This window comes from Oncorhynchus nerka, linkage group LG4 (assembly GCF_034236695.1).
Source record: "Oncorhynchus nerka isolate Pitt River linkage group LG4, Oner_Uvic_2.0, whole genome shotgun sequence".
Taxonomy (NCBI): Eukaryota; Metazoa; Chordata; class Actinopteri; order Salmoniformes; family Salmonidae; genus Oncorhynchus; species Oncorhynchus nerka.
In genome coordinates this window covers 54,112,341-54,128,081 of record NC_088399.1, presented here as the reverse complement: position 1 = coordinate 54,128,081, position 15,741 = coordinate 54,112,341, and the positions used below count along the sequence as shown (strand labels likewise).

General features: G+C 42.7%; 1 protein-coding gene across 1 annotated transcript in view; it reads left to right on the top strand.

Moving 5' to 3' along the window:
* The window catches only part of ubap2l (ubiquitin associated protein 2-like), a 96,090-nt gene that overhangs the window by 77,538 nt on the left and 2,811 nt on the right, over positions 1-15,741 (top strand). Inside the window, 5 exon segments of the mRNA XM_065017657.1 lie at positions 8,231-8,284; positions 8,510-8,591; positions 9,023-9,243; positions 10,687-10,792; positions 12,638-12,763. Coding sequence (XP_064873729.1) covers positions 8,231-8,284; positions 8,510-8,591; positions 9,023-9,243; positions 10,687-10,792; positions 12,638-12,763 — 589 coding nt within the window.

The window sequence follows — 15,741 nt, the reverse complement described above, 5'->3', positions numbered from 1 at the left end:
GGTTTTGGAGCAATGGCTTCTTCCTTGCTGAGCGGCCTTTCAGGTTATGTCGTTATAGGACTCGTTTTACTGTGGATATAGATATTTTTGTACCTGTTTTCTCCAGCATCTTCACAGGGTCCTTTGCTGTTGTTCTGGGATTGATTTGCACTTTTCGCACCAAAGTACGTTCATCTCTGAGACAGAACGCGTCTCCTTCCTGAGCGTATGCTGGCTGCGTGGTTCCATGGTGTTTATACTTGCGTATTATTGTTTGTACAGATGAATGTGATACCTTCAGGCATTTGGAAATTGCTCCCAAGGATGAACCAGACTTGTGGAGGTCTACAAAAAATAAATCAGAGGTCTTGGCTGATTTTCTTTTGATTTTCTCCTTGATGTCAAGCAAAGAGGAACTGGCCTTGAAGTACACCTCCAATTGACTCAAATGATGTCAATTAGCCTATCAGAAGCTTCTAAAGCTATGACACAATTTTCTGGAATTTTCCAAGCTGTTTAAAGGCACAGTCAACTTAGTGCATGTAAACTTCTGACCCACTGGAATTGTGATACAGTGAATTAATCTGGCTGTAATTTTTTTTGAAAAATTACTTGTCATGCACCAAATAGATGTCCTAACTGACTTGCCAAAACTATAGTTTGTTAACAAAAAATTTATGGAGTGGTTGAAAAACAAGTTTTAATGACTCCAACCTAAGTGTATGTAAACTTTTCAAGCGCCAAATTGAGGAAATGTCTGCCTATTCCAGTGCTTCTGAGCTCCAAATTCAAGTGCGTGTCGTATTGTGCGTATTGTTTAAAATTGCAGGTGTAACATGGAAAGAAATTGATGTGTCATGTTATTTTATTACCAGATCATATTGTGAAGAAGCCCACTAGGCTACGTAATTTGTCAATATATTCAGGTTAATTCATAAGAATATAGCGTCGGGTGTTGCGCAATGGTCTATCCTATACAATTGCTCACAGTAGACTGTCCAATCTGAGATACAGAAACATATGAAAAACACATGAACTCATTACATTGATGCTTTCTTTCTTTGTTAAATTTCACGAGACCCTGCTGTAAACCAAGCAGACAGATGATTAACATCAATTCACTAGAGATAATAGATCCAACGTTGATCCAGGCACAGCTGTATTCACCGGCGTAATGAATGAGATTCCAATAGTCTGGACATTCCTCACGAACACCTTTTTTCCAGCTCTTGAGCTGTTGCATTGCATGTGCCATCACAACAGCTGTTTGTCGCTTGACTGTCATTAATCTGGTCCAGGAAGAGATTTTCAGATGTGTGAAAATATCAGTGTAATTAAACAGCTCAACCCCAAATTCGCATCCAACAAGTATTATGCAACATTTTTGAAGAACCTCGTTAAGGACAGTATTGATTTAGGTTTTAATTACCAAGGTTCGATTTTGCAATCGCATACATTTTGGGGGATTTGTATGCCCCGTAAACAGTTTTCACCCCGTAACATAAGGAGACACAAAATCTTATGTAGTTACACTGCATTTCTGAAATCTATAGAAAAAAACTGTCCAACGGCTAGATCCAGGATTCTTGCAGAGTTCAAGTCCACACACTTCCGGCGCCGACAGAGATGGCTGCCTCGCTTTGCGTTCCTAGGAAACTGTGCAGTTCTTTTGTGTGCGTGTTATTTCTTACATTGTTACCCCCAGATAATCTTAGGTTTTATTACATAGTCGGAATGAACTATTGGATATAAGCGCAACATCGACTCACCAACATTACGACCAGGAATACGACTTTCCCGAAGTGGATCCTCTGTTTTGCCAACCACCCAGGACAATGGATCGGATCCCAGCCGGAGACCCAAAACAACGGCGCCGTAGAAGGGGCAGATGGAGCGGTCTTCTGGTCAGGCTCCGTAGACGGGCACATCGCGCCAGAGAAACATCAGAGACTGTAATGTTCTTTGTTTGACAGAAACCTGGCTCACTCGAGACACTCTATCGGAGTCGGTACAGTCAGCTGGTTTCTTCACGCATCGCGCAGACAGAAACAAGCATCTTTCTGGTAAGAAGAAGGGCGGGGTGTATGCCTCATGATTAACGAGACATGGTGTGATCATAACAACATACAGGAACTCAAGTCCTTCTGTTCATCTGACAATCAAATGCAGACCGCATTATCTACCTAGAGAATTCTCTTCGATTATAATCACAGCCGCATATATCTCCCCCCCCCCTCCCCAAGCAGACACATTGATGGCCCTGAACGAACTTCATTTGTCTATGTAAACTGGAAACCACATATCCTGAGGCTGCATTTATTATAGCTGGGGATTTTCTGAGGCTAATCTGAAAAGGCTCCCTAAATTTTATCAGCATACCGATTGCGCAACCAGAGCTGGCAAAACCCTAGCTCATTGTTATTCTAACTTCCGCAACGCATATAAGGCCCTCCCCCGCCCTTCTTTCGGAAAAGTTGACCACGACTCCATTTTGTTGCTTCCAGCTTATAGACAGAAACTAAAACAGGAAGCTCCCACGCTCAGGTCTGTTGAACGCTGGTCCGACCAATCGGATTCCACGCTTCAAGATATCTTCGATCACGTGGACTGGGATATGTTCCGCATTGCGGCGAACAACAACATTGATGAATACGCTGATTCGGTGAGCGGGTTTATTAGCAAGTGCATTGGCGACGTCGTACCCATAGCGTCTTAAAACATTCCCAAACACCAAACCGTGGATTGATGGCAGCATTCGCACAAAACTGAAAGCACCAACCACTGCTTTTAATCAGGGCAAGCTGACCGGAAACATGACCAAATGCAAACAGTGTAGCGATTCCCTCCGCAAGGCAATCAAACAAGCTACGCATCAGTATAGAGACAAAGTAGAGTCGCAATTCAACGGGTCAGACATGAGATGTATGTGGCAGGGTCTACAGTCAATCACGGACTATAAAAGGAAAACCAGCCCCGTCGCGGACCAGGATGTCTTGCTCCCAGACATACTAAACAACTTCTTTGCTCGCCTTGAGGACAATACAGTGCCTCTGACACGGCCCGCTTCCAAAACCTGCGGGCTCTCCTTCACTGCAGCCGACATGAGCATAACATTTAAACATGTCAACCCTCGCAGGGCTGCAGGCCCAGACGGAGCATGCGTAGACCAGCTGGCTGGTGTGTTTACGAACATATTCAATCAAGCCTTATCCCAGTCTGCTGTCCCCACATGCTTCAAGAGGGCCACCATTGTTCCTGTTCCCAAGAAAGCTAAGGTAACTGAGCTAAACGACTACCGCCCCGTAGTACTCACTTCCGTCATCATGAAGTGCTTTGAGAGACTAGTCAAGGACCATATCACCTCCACCCTACCGGACACCCTAGACCCACTCCAATTTGCTTACCACCCCAATAGGTCCACAGATGACGCAATCGTAACCACACTGCCCTAACCCATCTGGACAAGAGGAATACCTATGTGAGAATGTAGCCTCCAAACTCATAGTACCCTCAACTCATCATCAAGCTCGAGACCCTGGGTCTCGACCCCGCCCTGTGCAACTGGGTCCTGGACTTCCTGACGGGCCACCCGCCGGTAGTGAGGGTAGGTAATAACTCCACCCCGCTGGTTCTCAACACTGGGGCCCCACAAGGGTGTGTTCTCAGCCCTCTCCTGTACTCCCTGTTCACCCATATGACTGCGTAGCCATGCACGCCTCCAACTCAATCATTAAGTTTGCAGACAACACTACAATAGTAGGCTTTGATTACCAACAACGACGAGACGGCCTACAGGGAGGAGGTGAGGGCCCTCGGAGTGTGGTGTCAGGAAAATAACCTCTCACTCAATGTCAACAAAAAAAGGAGATGATCGTGGACTTCAGGAAACAGCAGAGGGAGCACCCCCCTATCCACATTGACGGGACAGTAGTGGAGCGAGTAGAAAGTTATAACTTCCTCAGGGTACACATCACGGACAAACTGAAATGGTCCAACCACACAGGCAGCGTGGTAAAGAAGGTGCAGCAGCACCTCTTCAACCTCAGGAGGCTGAAGAAATTCGGCTTGTCACCAAAAGCACTCAAACTTTTACAGATGCATAATCGAGAGCATCCTGCCGGGTATCACCGCCTGGTACGGCAACTGCTCCGCCCATAACCATAAGGCTCTCCAGAGGGTAGTGAGGTCTGCACAAAGCATCACCGGGGGAAAAGTACCTTCCCTTCAGGACACCTACACCACCCGATGTCACTGGAAAGCCAAAAAGATCATCAAGGACAACACCACCCGAGCCAATGCCTGTATCCAGAAGGCGAGGTCAGTACAGGTGCATCAAAGCAGGGACCGAGAGACTGGAAAACAGCTTCTATCTCAAGGCCATCAGACTGTTAAATAGCCATCACTAACATTGAGTGGCTGCTGCCAACCTACTGACTCAACTCCAGCCACTTTTAATAATGGACAACTTGATGTAATAAATATAAGCCACTTTAAACAATGCCACTTCATATGTTTACATTACAAATGTTTACATTACTCATCTCATATGTATATACTGTACTCTATACCATCTACTGCACCTTGCCATCTTGATGTAATGTTTCACTAGCCACTTTAAACAATGCCACTTTTATATGTTTACATACCCTACATTACTCATCTCATATGTATATACTGTACTCTATACCATCTCTCATTCATATATTTTTTTATGTACATACTCTAATTTCTTTACACGTGTGTGTGTATAAGGTAATTGTTGTGAAATTGTTAGGTTCGATAACTCGTTGGATATTACTGCATTGTCGGAACTAGAAGCACAAGCATTTCGCTACACTCGCATTAACATCTGCTAACCATGTGTATGTGACAAATAAAATTGGATTTGATTCCATGTTTAATTTAACGCTTGTCCAGCATAGGAAATCCTCACTGGAACTCTAGTTTATAGGAAAGACATAGGTACTCCTCACTGTCCCTGTCAACTAAACCTGTCTTTAACCTATAGCGTGGAGCAATCCCGTATCCGGGAGCGTAATCATAGCCTCAAGCTCATTACCATAACGCAACGTTTCCTATTCATGAAAATTGCAAATGAAATAAATATATTCAAACACAAGCTTAGCCTTTTGTTAACCTCTTGCGTCCCCCCGACACGCAGGCGTCCCATCTAGACATCTGGAAATGCAAATGCGCTACGCTAAATGCTAATAGCACTCGTTAAAACTCAAACGTTCATTAAAACACACATGCAGGGTACTGAATTAAAGCTACACTCGTGAATCCAGCCAACAAGTCAGATTTTTAAAATGCTTTTCGGCGAAAGCATGAGAAGCTATTATCTGATAGCATGCAACACCCCAAAGGACCCGCAGGGGACGTAAACAAAATAATTAGCATAGTCGGCGCTACACAAAACGCACAAATAAAATATAAAACATTCATTACCTTTGACAATCTTCTTTGTTGGCACTCCTAGATGTCCCATAAACATCACTATTGGGTCTTTTTTCCGATTAAATCGGTCCATATATAGCCTAGATATCGATCTATGAAGACTGTGTGATCAAGGAAAAAAACAGCGTTTTATAACGCAACGTCATTTTTTAAAATTAAAAAAGTTGACGATAAACTTTCACAAAACACTTCGAAATACTTTTGTAATGCAACTTTAGGTATTAGTAAACGTTAATAATTGATCAAATTGATCACGAGGCGATGTATATTCTATAGCTGTACGTCTTGAAATAATGTCCGGGTAAATCTCAACCAAAATATCCGGTCGGAGACCGGAAGAAATGGGCTGTCTCTTGTCCGTTTGACCAAGAAACAAATCCTAGGCAAATGACAAGACTGTTGACATCGTGTGGAAGCTGTAGGTATTGCAACCTCGGCTCCATTTAATGTGGTTTCTATTCAACAATACATTCAAGTGGCGCATTGATATATTTTTCAGTGATCAGATTTTCCTGCGCTTTTCAATGAAACGCACGTTCTGTTATAGTCACAGCTGTGATTTAACCAGTTTTATAAATGTCTGAGTGTTTTCTATCCACACATACTAATCATATGCATATACTATATTCCTGGCATGAGTAGCAGGGCGCTGAAATGTTGCGCGATTTTTAACAGAATGTTCGAAAAAGTAGGGGGTAGGATCAACAGGTTAACAACACTGTCATCTCAGATTTTCTAAATATGCTTTTCAACCAAAGCTACACAAGCATTTGTGTAAGAGTATTGATAGCCTAGCATAGCATTAAGCCTAGCATTCAGCAGGCAACATTTTCACAAAAACAAGAAAAGCATTCAAATAAAATAATTTACCTTTGAAGAACTTCGGATGTTTTTTCTGTAACATCAGTTCTGTGGCATTCACAGACAATATCTTTGCAGTTTTGGAAACGTCAGTGTTTTCTTTCCAAAGCTGTCAATTATATGCATAGTCGAGCATCTTTGTGACAAAATATCTTGTTTAAAACGGGAACATTTTTCATCCAAAAATTAAAATAGCACCCCCTATATCCAAGAAGTTAAGTCATGGAAATCATGAAGTCTATATAATGTGACTGACTGCCTATATGGGCATATAGTTCAATATTCCGATTTTTTTTTTGCGATTTAGAGCTTCATAATTGTATAGTGGCAAGAAAAAGTATGTGAACCCTTTGGGATTACCTGGATTTCTGCATAAATTGGTCATCAAGTTTGATCTGATCTTCATCAAGTCACAACAATAGACAAACAGTGTGCTTAAACTAATAACACACAAATTGTGTTTTTCTTGTCTATATTGAATACATCATTTAAACATTCACAGTGTAGGTTGGAAAATGTATGTGAACCCCTAGGCTAATGACTTCTCCAAAAGCTAATTGGAGTCAGCTATCCTGGGGTCCAATCGATGAGACTAGATTGGAGATGGTGGTTAGAGCTGCCTTGCCCTATAACAAAAACCACACAAAATTTGAGTTTGCTATTCACAAGAAGCATTGCTTGATGTGAATCATGCCTCGAACAAAAGAGATCTCAGACGACACAAAATTAAGAATTGTTGACTTGCATAAAGCTGGAAAGAGTTATTAGAATATCTCTAAAAGCCTTGAACACCGTAAGACGAATTGTCTATAAATTGAGAAAGTTCAGCACTGTTGCTACTCTCCCTAGGAGTGGCCATACTGCAAAGATGACAGCACATGATGCTCAATGAGTGTAAGAAGAATCCTAGTGTCAGCTAAAGACTTACAGAAATCTCTGGAACATGCTAACATTTCTGTTAACACGTAAAACACTAAACAAGAATGGTGTTCATGGGACTCCCCCACGGAAAAAGCTACTGCTGTCCAAAAAAACATTGCTGCACGTCTGAAGTTTGCAAAAGTGCACCTAGATGGTCCACAGCGTTACTGGCAAAATATTCTGTGGACAAATGAAACTACAGTTGAGTTGTTTGGAAGGAACACACAGCACACCAGCAGCAAAACCTCATCCCAACTGTAAATTATGGTGGAGGGAGCATCACGGTTTGGGGCTGCTCTGCTGCCTCAGGGCCTGGACAGCTTGCTATCATCGTCGGAAAAATTAATTCAGAAGTTTATCATGTTATTTTGCAGGAGAATGTTAGGCTATCTCTCCGCCAATGGAAGCTCAACAGAAGTCGGGTGATGCACCAGGACAATGACCCAAATCACAGAAGTAAATCAACAACAGAATGGCTTCAACAGAAGAAAATACGCCTCCTGGATTGGCCCAGTAAAAGAGAACTGACTTCAACCCGATTGAGATGCTGTGGCATGACCACAAGAGAGCAGTTCACACCAGACATCCCAAGAATATTGCTGAACTGAAAAGAAGAATGGTCCCAAATTCCTCCTGACTGTTATGCAGGTCTGATCCACAACTACAGAAAATGTTTAGTTGAGGTTATTGCTGCCAAAGGAGGGTCAACCAGTTATTAAATCCAAGGGTTCACATACTTTTCCACCCTGCACTGTGAATGTTTACACAGTGTGTTCAATAAAGACATGAAAATGTATAATTGTTTATGTGTTATTAGTTTAAGCAGACTGTTTGTCTATTGTTGTGACCTAGATGAAGATACAGATCAAATTTTATGACCAATTTATGCAGAAATCCAGGTATTGCCAAAGGGTTCACATACTTTTTCTTGCCACTGTATATTGCAATTGGAGAAGAATTGCAAACATTATTTTCCTTCTGTTGTCTTGTCTCACCGCCTTTTGCCTCTCAGCCTCAGGTGTATGGCTATGATGACCTACAGATGCTCCAGACAAGAATACCTCTGGTGAGTCTAAGTTATCTGGATCTAAACCCATCCATTTATTGGGTTGGCCAAATATGACTTCTGGCATTTACTAGTAACAACAGCTGCAAACTGATTTTTAAAGAAGGGAAGAACTGGCTGTCTAGCCAAACTGTTCTTGGAACTCATTTCTTTCCAGGAACTGTGCTCTGTTGCGAGTTAATGAAAGCCGTACAAGTAAAAACTGAGCCTCTTCTGTCTTCTCAGGATTACTACAGCATCCCGTTTGCCACCCCCAACACAGCACTGACTGGCAGAGATGGCAGTTTGAGCAACAACCCGTACTCTGGTAAGCACCATTTTATCCCCCATCTATGGTCTATAACTAACTCTACTTTCCTATTTTATGGACTGTGTACTGAATGCTAACACAGTGAAGATAGGGGTTTGGTGTTAGGAACAAACACATCTGTTGATCCTGTCCTGCGTCGCCATGGCGAAACTGGACAGTGGTGTGCTAGAACAATGTGCAGCCACCACCAGATAGTCAGACCTTCATCGCCGTGACTGACTGGAACTGATACGCTGCTTCAACGCTATTGTCCATTGTTCTGGTGTAGTAGATTTCTGAGAATCGCCCACTTGTTGCTTGAACATAACGGAAGTTATTCTGTCACTTTTTGCTAATCTCTCTCCCACTCATCCCCCTTTCACACACTTTTTTTCACACTTGCCCTTTTTCTTTGCCTTTAATTTCTCTCCCCCGTTCCCCTCCGGTAGGTGACTTATCAAAGTTTGGTCGAGGTGACGCGTCGTCCCCGGCTCCGGCCACCACGTTGGCTCAGCAGACGCAGCAGAACCAGAGTCAGACGCACCACACCACGCAGCAGCCCTTTCTCAACCCCGCACTGCCTCCCGGCTACAGCTACACCAGCCTGCCCTACTACACAGGCGTGCCGGGCCTGCCCAACACCTTTCAGTACGGCCCTGCCATGTTCCCGGTGAGGTTTCTCATGATTTGTCTGGGTATTGTCATTTTGGATGTTTTTTCAATTATATGAAGTTATCAAGGGTATGTTCTCGTGATGCATGTACACATGCATTTTGCAGTCCCTCCAGGATTTAGATTTTTTTTTTGTGTAATTTTTGCGGCCAAACATGCTTGATTTCGCTGCAGCTTTTCTGAAATTCTGTGATAGATTTTGCAATGTTTTTTCACGTTAATTTCATATAAAGCATTTAAGTCATATGTGCTCAGTTTTAGATTAGATTTTAAGCTGAATACATAATACAAAAACCATTAGAAACATCTAAATTGCTCAATTTTGTTTATTTTCCTGAACACTCACACACTCCTCTCCATCAGGCTTGGGGCTTGCTATCAACACAAGATGCACCTCCCATTCCTATTCACGCTCTCTCACTCTCAAAAAAAACAAAGATTCAAAGCTGATCAATCACTTTCAATTTGAGGATCGATTTCTTTCTAATAAATTGTCTTCAAAACTCTTGATTGATCTTTTTTTCTTTTCTGAAACGGTCGCAACGGAGATAAAGAACAGAACGTACAAATATAGAGAGTTGTTGTTGAAATGTACTATTCCATTTCTAAAAAATCCAGAAAGATTGTGCTTTCGTGATCCGTATTAAGTTTTACAGAGTTTAAAGCGGCAAAGCTGACAAATTGCACACAGTGCTTTGAGCAGTGCTCTCCATAGACAGACTGGGAAGAGCAGAGTGCTGACCACCCTACTAAATCCAAGGTTAGTGGAGTAAAATGTTGAGTTAAACGCCACTCACCTTGATTCTTTCAGCGCTTGCCAGTCTTCCCTGCTACCACTTCAGTCATGGTGATCTTCCGCTGCTGTGGGAACTGTTCTGACATTCTCATATTCTTTGCTGATTCGAAGTGACTGTTGATTGTCGGCTTTCTCTAGTGTCCAAAAACATTTGGAAATTGTTTTACACGGTCGTTAGCTGTTATTTTTGTTTGCAAATGAGATTGATTTGGGTTCATTGTACTGCCGGTCAGCCATCAACAATCACCCATCTTCGCACGTGAATACGCTGACAGGCCGGGGGAATACACGTTGTTGACGTGTTGAATTGTGCCATTTTCCACGGTAACAGTGCAGTAATTGGTCAAAATTACGAGCTCTCACATAATATGCGCTGATTGGTTGATTTTGCATTGAATTATGCAATCACGGAATCCTGGAGGGACTGATTTTGTAGTATGACATGCAAACTGTCCTCATTTATAATTGGGGGACACAAATATATTGCAAACTGTTTTTGGCAAAATGTCCTCTAATGCAGCTTCAATTGAGAGAATCCAGTATGCTGTAAAAGGAATTTAAATGGCATGTGTTAGCAGCTGATATGTTATATACTTTAGACAACTAAGTATATTAGTTTCACCTCTAACCTGTCTGTGTTTCCAGGTTGCTCCTACCTCGTCGAAGCAGCATGGCGTGAACGTTGGAGTCAACGCCTCGGCAACAGCCTTCCAGCAGGCCAGCGCCTACGGTTCCCATGGCTACAACACTGGTAAGACTAAACACACCCTGTGGAACAGCATCTGTTCAGGGGTCATTCAGTTCAACTCTGTACATACTGATAGAATGGCTATCAACAACACTGCATGCAACTGAAAGTCAGTTTAGTCGACACTGCCTGCATGGGGCGGCAGGGTAGCCTAGTGGTTAGAGCATTGGACTAGTAACCGAAAGGTTGCAAGTTCAAACCCCCGAGCTGACAAGGTACAAAATCTGTCGTTCTGCCCCTGAACAGGCAGTTAACCCACTGTTCCTAGGCCATCATTGAAAATAAGAATTTGTTCTTAACTGACTTGCCTAGTAAAATAAAGGTAAAATTAAAAAAAAAAAATTCACTTTTATATTTAGTAGGCTTCTCACATTCAAAGGTTTTTTGGGTTTGAATGCAACTAATTTCAGTTACACCAAGTTGGATACATTAACATTTGCCTGTGCCCTAAGCCTGCTAAGGCTGACATTGCCCACATTTCCGGTCTACATCAACCGCTTTTCAACATGGATAGTAGATGAAATGGCACTAACTCCAACCTTTCTAATCAGGCACGTGTAGTCACAGCCACTGATGTTGTTGACCAGCTGTTATGGAGCGATTTCTGTTGCTTGGAGACACTGCCTGCTGCCGTTGTTACCAACAAATTATTCTAACCAACCAACCATGTGCACTGTCTGATATGGGCCAGCTATTCATGGGTTGCATCTCTGTCACTCGATCGCGTTGTTGGCATTGTTATCAATGTTCTACAGATGCTGCAGCAATATTGATGTTCAAAAGTAGAACTGGGACTAATGACTTGGAACCGGGTCTAATGACTGTCATCTAAATGACACTATAGGAGTTTGGGAATACGATGACATTGCTAAAGTAGGCACATAATATTTAGTAGGAAACCATTTTGCCATCAGGTTGTCAAATTTACTTTAGACAGATGGCAATGTTATTAGGTAGCAAAGTTTGTCAGAAGTAGCTAGCAATGCTAATGTTAGCTAGCTAAAATCTGGAGGTCTCCCCTCAATCTTACATAGCTAGCTAACGTCCTACTGCATCGAATGTCAATCTGGCAATTTAAATGATGACAAGGTTTTTGCACTAATTATTTGCCTTTAGAAATGTCATCGTGTTTAAGCCACAGTAATGCACTTTAGACAATCTTCATCAGCACTCAGTGGGGCATCAGTCTTAAAACCTACGTTTAAAACAATATTGTGGCACAACACGTAACCCAAGAATAGAGTTATCTGGTCCCAATATAGATTATTAGTTTTGAGGCTCGTGATTTTAATTTTTTATAAAAATGTTTACAGGGTTTGCGTGAAGACTTGTCTAAAAATGGGAGTGGAAATGGTAGTTTTATTATTGTGCAACTCACCATTCTTTTGAATGGGGAAGGAGATCTAGTTATCTTTTTGTTAGTACAGTAATTTGTTCTAATTTTAGTAGTTTTGGACTGGAGAAGTGGACTGTCGATATTTCCTTTGCCCTCCTACATGTATTACGGGCAGTAAGGTGGTGGGTGTTCTGTTGCTATTGCCTATCATTGCTTGCTTCTGCTCATTCAATAAGTGGAGTTGGGTTTCTGGCTACACCCTCCATCCCATGAGGTCATCTTAAACCTGTTTCTTTCTCTCTCTCTCCATCTGTCCACCTCTATCCTTTAGTCTTCCTCTATTTCTCTCTCCCTCTATCTACCTGGTCACACTGCATCTATTATCCACACCACCTACTGCTTCCTGCCTCCACCCCTCCCTCCCTCCCCCTGCCTGACGCCCCAACACCCACATCCTAACCCTGCTTGGTGTCTAACGCTGTGGGCTGCGGCTATGTGTCTGACTGTTGCAGGCTATGAGGATATGGGCCAGGCTTCGGGGAGTGGGGATTTCTGTAAGGGTGGATATGGCACTGCCGTGGCTGCCGCCGCTTCTGCTCAAAGCAAGCAAGCCAGCTCTGTCAGCGAGCCTGGAGTCGGTGAGTGCCGCCACACACCAACCCTCCCTTCCTCCCTCGCTCCGTCATCACCTCCATCCTCTCCCTCATTGCTGCTTACCATCCACACCACAGAGAAGTGTGGACACCTGTTTTGCAGTCAACCGTCACCCTCTGTCTGCCTCATTCTGTTACTCCTCTGTTCTGTCCCCCAGGACTACTCATCATTAGGCACCAAGGTGCTGTAGGAAGGGTCAAATGTCCTCAGAATTAACACTGTCAATCATATACCTTAGCCATAGGACAGCATTGGTTTTTGTTCTAGCATTTCAGATTAAAATATTCAAAGCTTGATGAGTTGATTATTTCAATCTGCTGCGTAATGCTAGGGCAAAAACCAAAATGTGCTCCTCTTTGGGTCTCCAGGACCAAGTTTGGGAAACGCTACCATAGAGGCTAGCTAATTATGTTCAATTCTTACATTTCTAAAGCGGTGAGGGGAAGCTAAAGGAGGGTTAACTAGGTAGCTGCTAACCATTTAACAATTGATGAGTAGCCCTGGTCCATGCTCCCCTCACACACTGCTGCTAGCTTTCCACCCATGGTGTGCTTGCTTAAGTGTGTGCCAGAAGTACCTTGCTGCCCGCTGGCCTGTGCGGTTGACAGGATGTACACACACCCCAAGGGTGGGGAACGAGTGACAAAATGGAGGTCCTGCCTGTTGAACTGCCATGCACTGAAATGGGGATACTAAGTCTATGGGGTGTGAAGGTAGCATGTTTCTAAAGTGATAAGGTCCCTCAAACTCAATGTATTCTCTCAATTACAGAAGATAAAAAGGAATTGATTTTTTATGTAGATGAACAGTGAATTTCCTGAGTGTGGTTGACAGGATTTGTACAAAGTGCTTAAGGTACTTTAATCTGGCACTCTAAAATTCAAGTACTGGAATGCCTTAAATCACATTTTCTCAAGTTCGTACTTGTAAAGTACTTGTATTAAAATGAGAGGAGAACAGAAAATGATCAAATACGTTGATTTGAAAACTATTAGAAAAATGTATTGGTCTTGCAAATTCATTTCCAGGCAGAGTACAGAATTTTACAGCTCGTGCATTCTACCAACACGGCCACTCAGCCAGGCAGGTAAAGAAGTGACTGCTTAGGCGCCACCAAACGTCACATCGATAGCTAAAATGCCGGGCAAATGTAGATTAAATCCTGTCTGGCAGGATATTGTTTATGAATGGGTTTTGCCAGACACAACCAGGGATTTAGTGGAGAGTAAACACTGTTTATGCACCTTTTTTGTTTGTGAAAGTGTTTACTCACCTTTTTATTTAGTTAATTATTGTTTACCCACTTATTATTGCTTTCCCAGCATTAATCAATGCACAGAAGTCTTCTTGATTGGAGTTCTAACCGTGCCTACCTCTGCGAACGAGTGGAAACATTGAATGAGTCATGTATGCTCGTTATTTTCGCCTGCTCCCCCAGATTTGCCTGTTCCCACGACGAGAGGTGAAACTAACTACCTTAGCCCAGACCTACAGTGGCAAGTAGCAGAGACAGTGCTGGCAGTGGATTTCTTTTTTACATCCCTAGACTACTGCCGTGTCAACAGACATGTCCCAAACAAAGTAAAAGTGACTCTCAGAATGAGTGTTTAACCGGTAAATAGTCGCAGATATTTCAGTCAGATGTCTAGCTAGCTAGGTTGCTCAAGGGCTCTGGCTATTAGCCAGGTAGCTATCTAGAAAGATGAAGTTAGCTTCTAACGTTAAACGGAGCCTGACCTCCAGCAGGAGCATTTGACTGAAATTAGGCTTGCTATAAATGAAAAGATGGACTACTCTTAAGTTCTCATAACAAAATACCTTTTCTTTATAGAGAGTAGTGAGTCAGGTTGCAAAGGAGATACAGAGAGAGGAATCGTTGAAGCAAGCAGGGAGAGAGGTTAGTAGTAGAGTGGTTCCCAAACTTGGGGTCTGGGATCATGTGGTGTCCCTTAAAATTTAAATTGGGTCCCCTGAGAGAGTCTTTAATCTTCTTATGGCAATACAGGGGGACTAACCTAATAAAATATCACCTTACTGCACAAAGGGAACTGTGAAGAGACAGCAATTTTATGTATTGTAATTTGCACTGTACTATGTATTAAACCAAGATAGTGTGTATGTGCTGATATATAGGCTGTGTGACATTTAAAATGTATTTCAATCCTTGACTAATAATGTTTTGTACCATGTATCTTTTCATGTGGATCCCAGGAAGAGTAGATGATGCTTTTGCAGTGGCTAATAGGGATCCTAATAAATACCAAACGTAGCAGGCATAAAGGAAATGCCTGAGCATGGTCGAAAGAAAAATGTAAAGCTTCCGGTTTTCAGACTTCGCCTCCTCTCTTTTTTTTCCTGAACGAGATGCTTCCGGTTTCTACTGACCTGCTGAGGGTGCAGGGGGACAGTCGTGTGCTAGAACAATACGTAGCCGCCACCAGATGCAGTCAGACCTTCTTTGCCATGGATGACTGGAACTGATTTTTTTTATCCTTTCTGTTTTCCTCAGCGCCATCTCATGTCATTCCTTCACTGCTCTTTTTGCTCTCCTTCCCCGACATTGATGCATCTAATACTTTAGAATAGCATCTAGTGACCATCTTCTAGAAAGTGCTGTATTGCTCCTTTACAGCCTTGTACTGAGAATGTTTCGATCCAAGGTGTATATAATTGATTCGATTTATAATGTTGCTTTTCCGGTGCTCGAAGTGCTTTGCATAGTAAGGGGGGGTGCAACTCCTCTTCCACCACCAATGTGTAGCACACATTTGGCACACCCACCGTTTTGTGCCAGAATGCTCACCACACATCGGCTATAATGATGGAGTGGTGAGGAGTGTAATGTATGCCAATTTGGGAGTAAGGGACCTGACAATCTATCCGTCTCGGCTCGAAACATTATCTTGATTTAAAAGTGGTGTAGGGGAAATAATGGTATAGGAGCAAATCATGTACAAGCCTT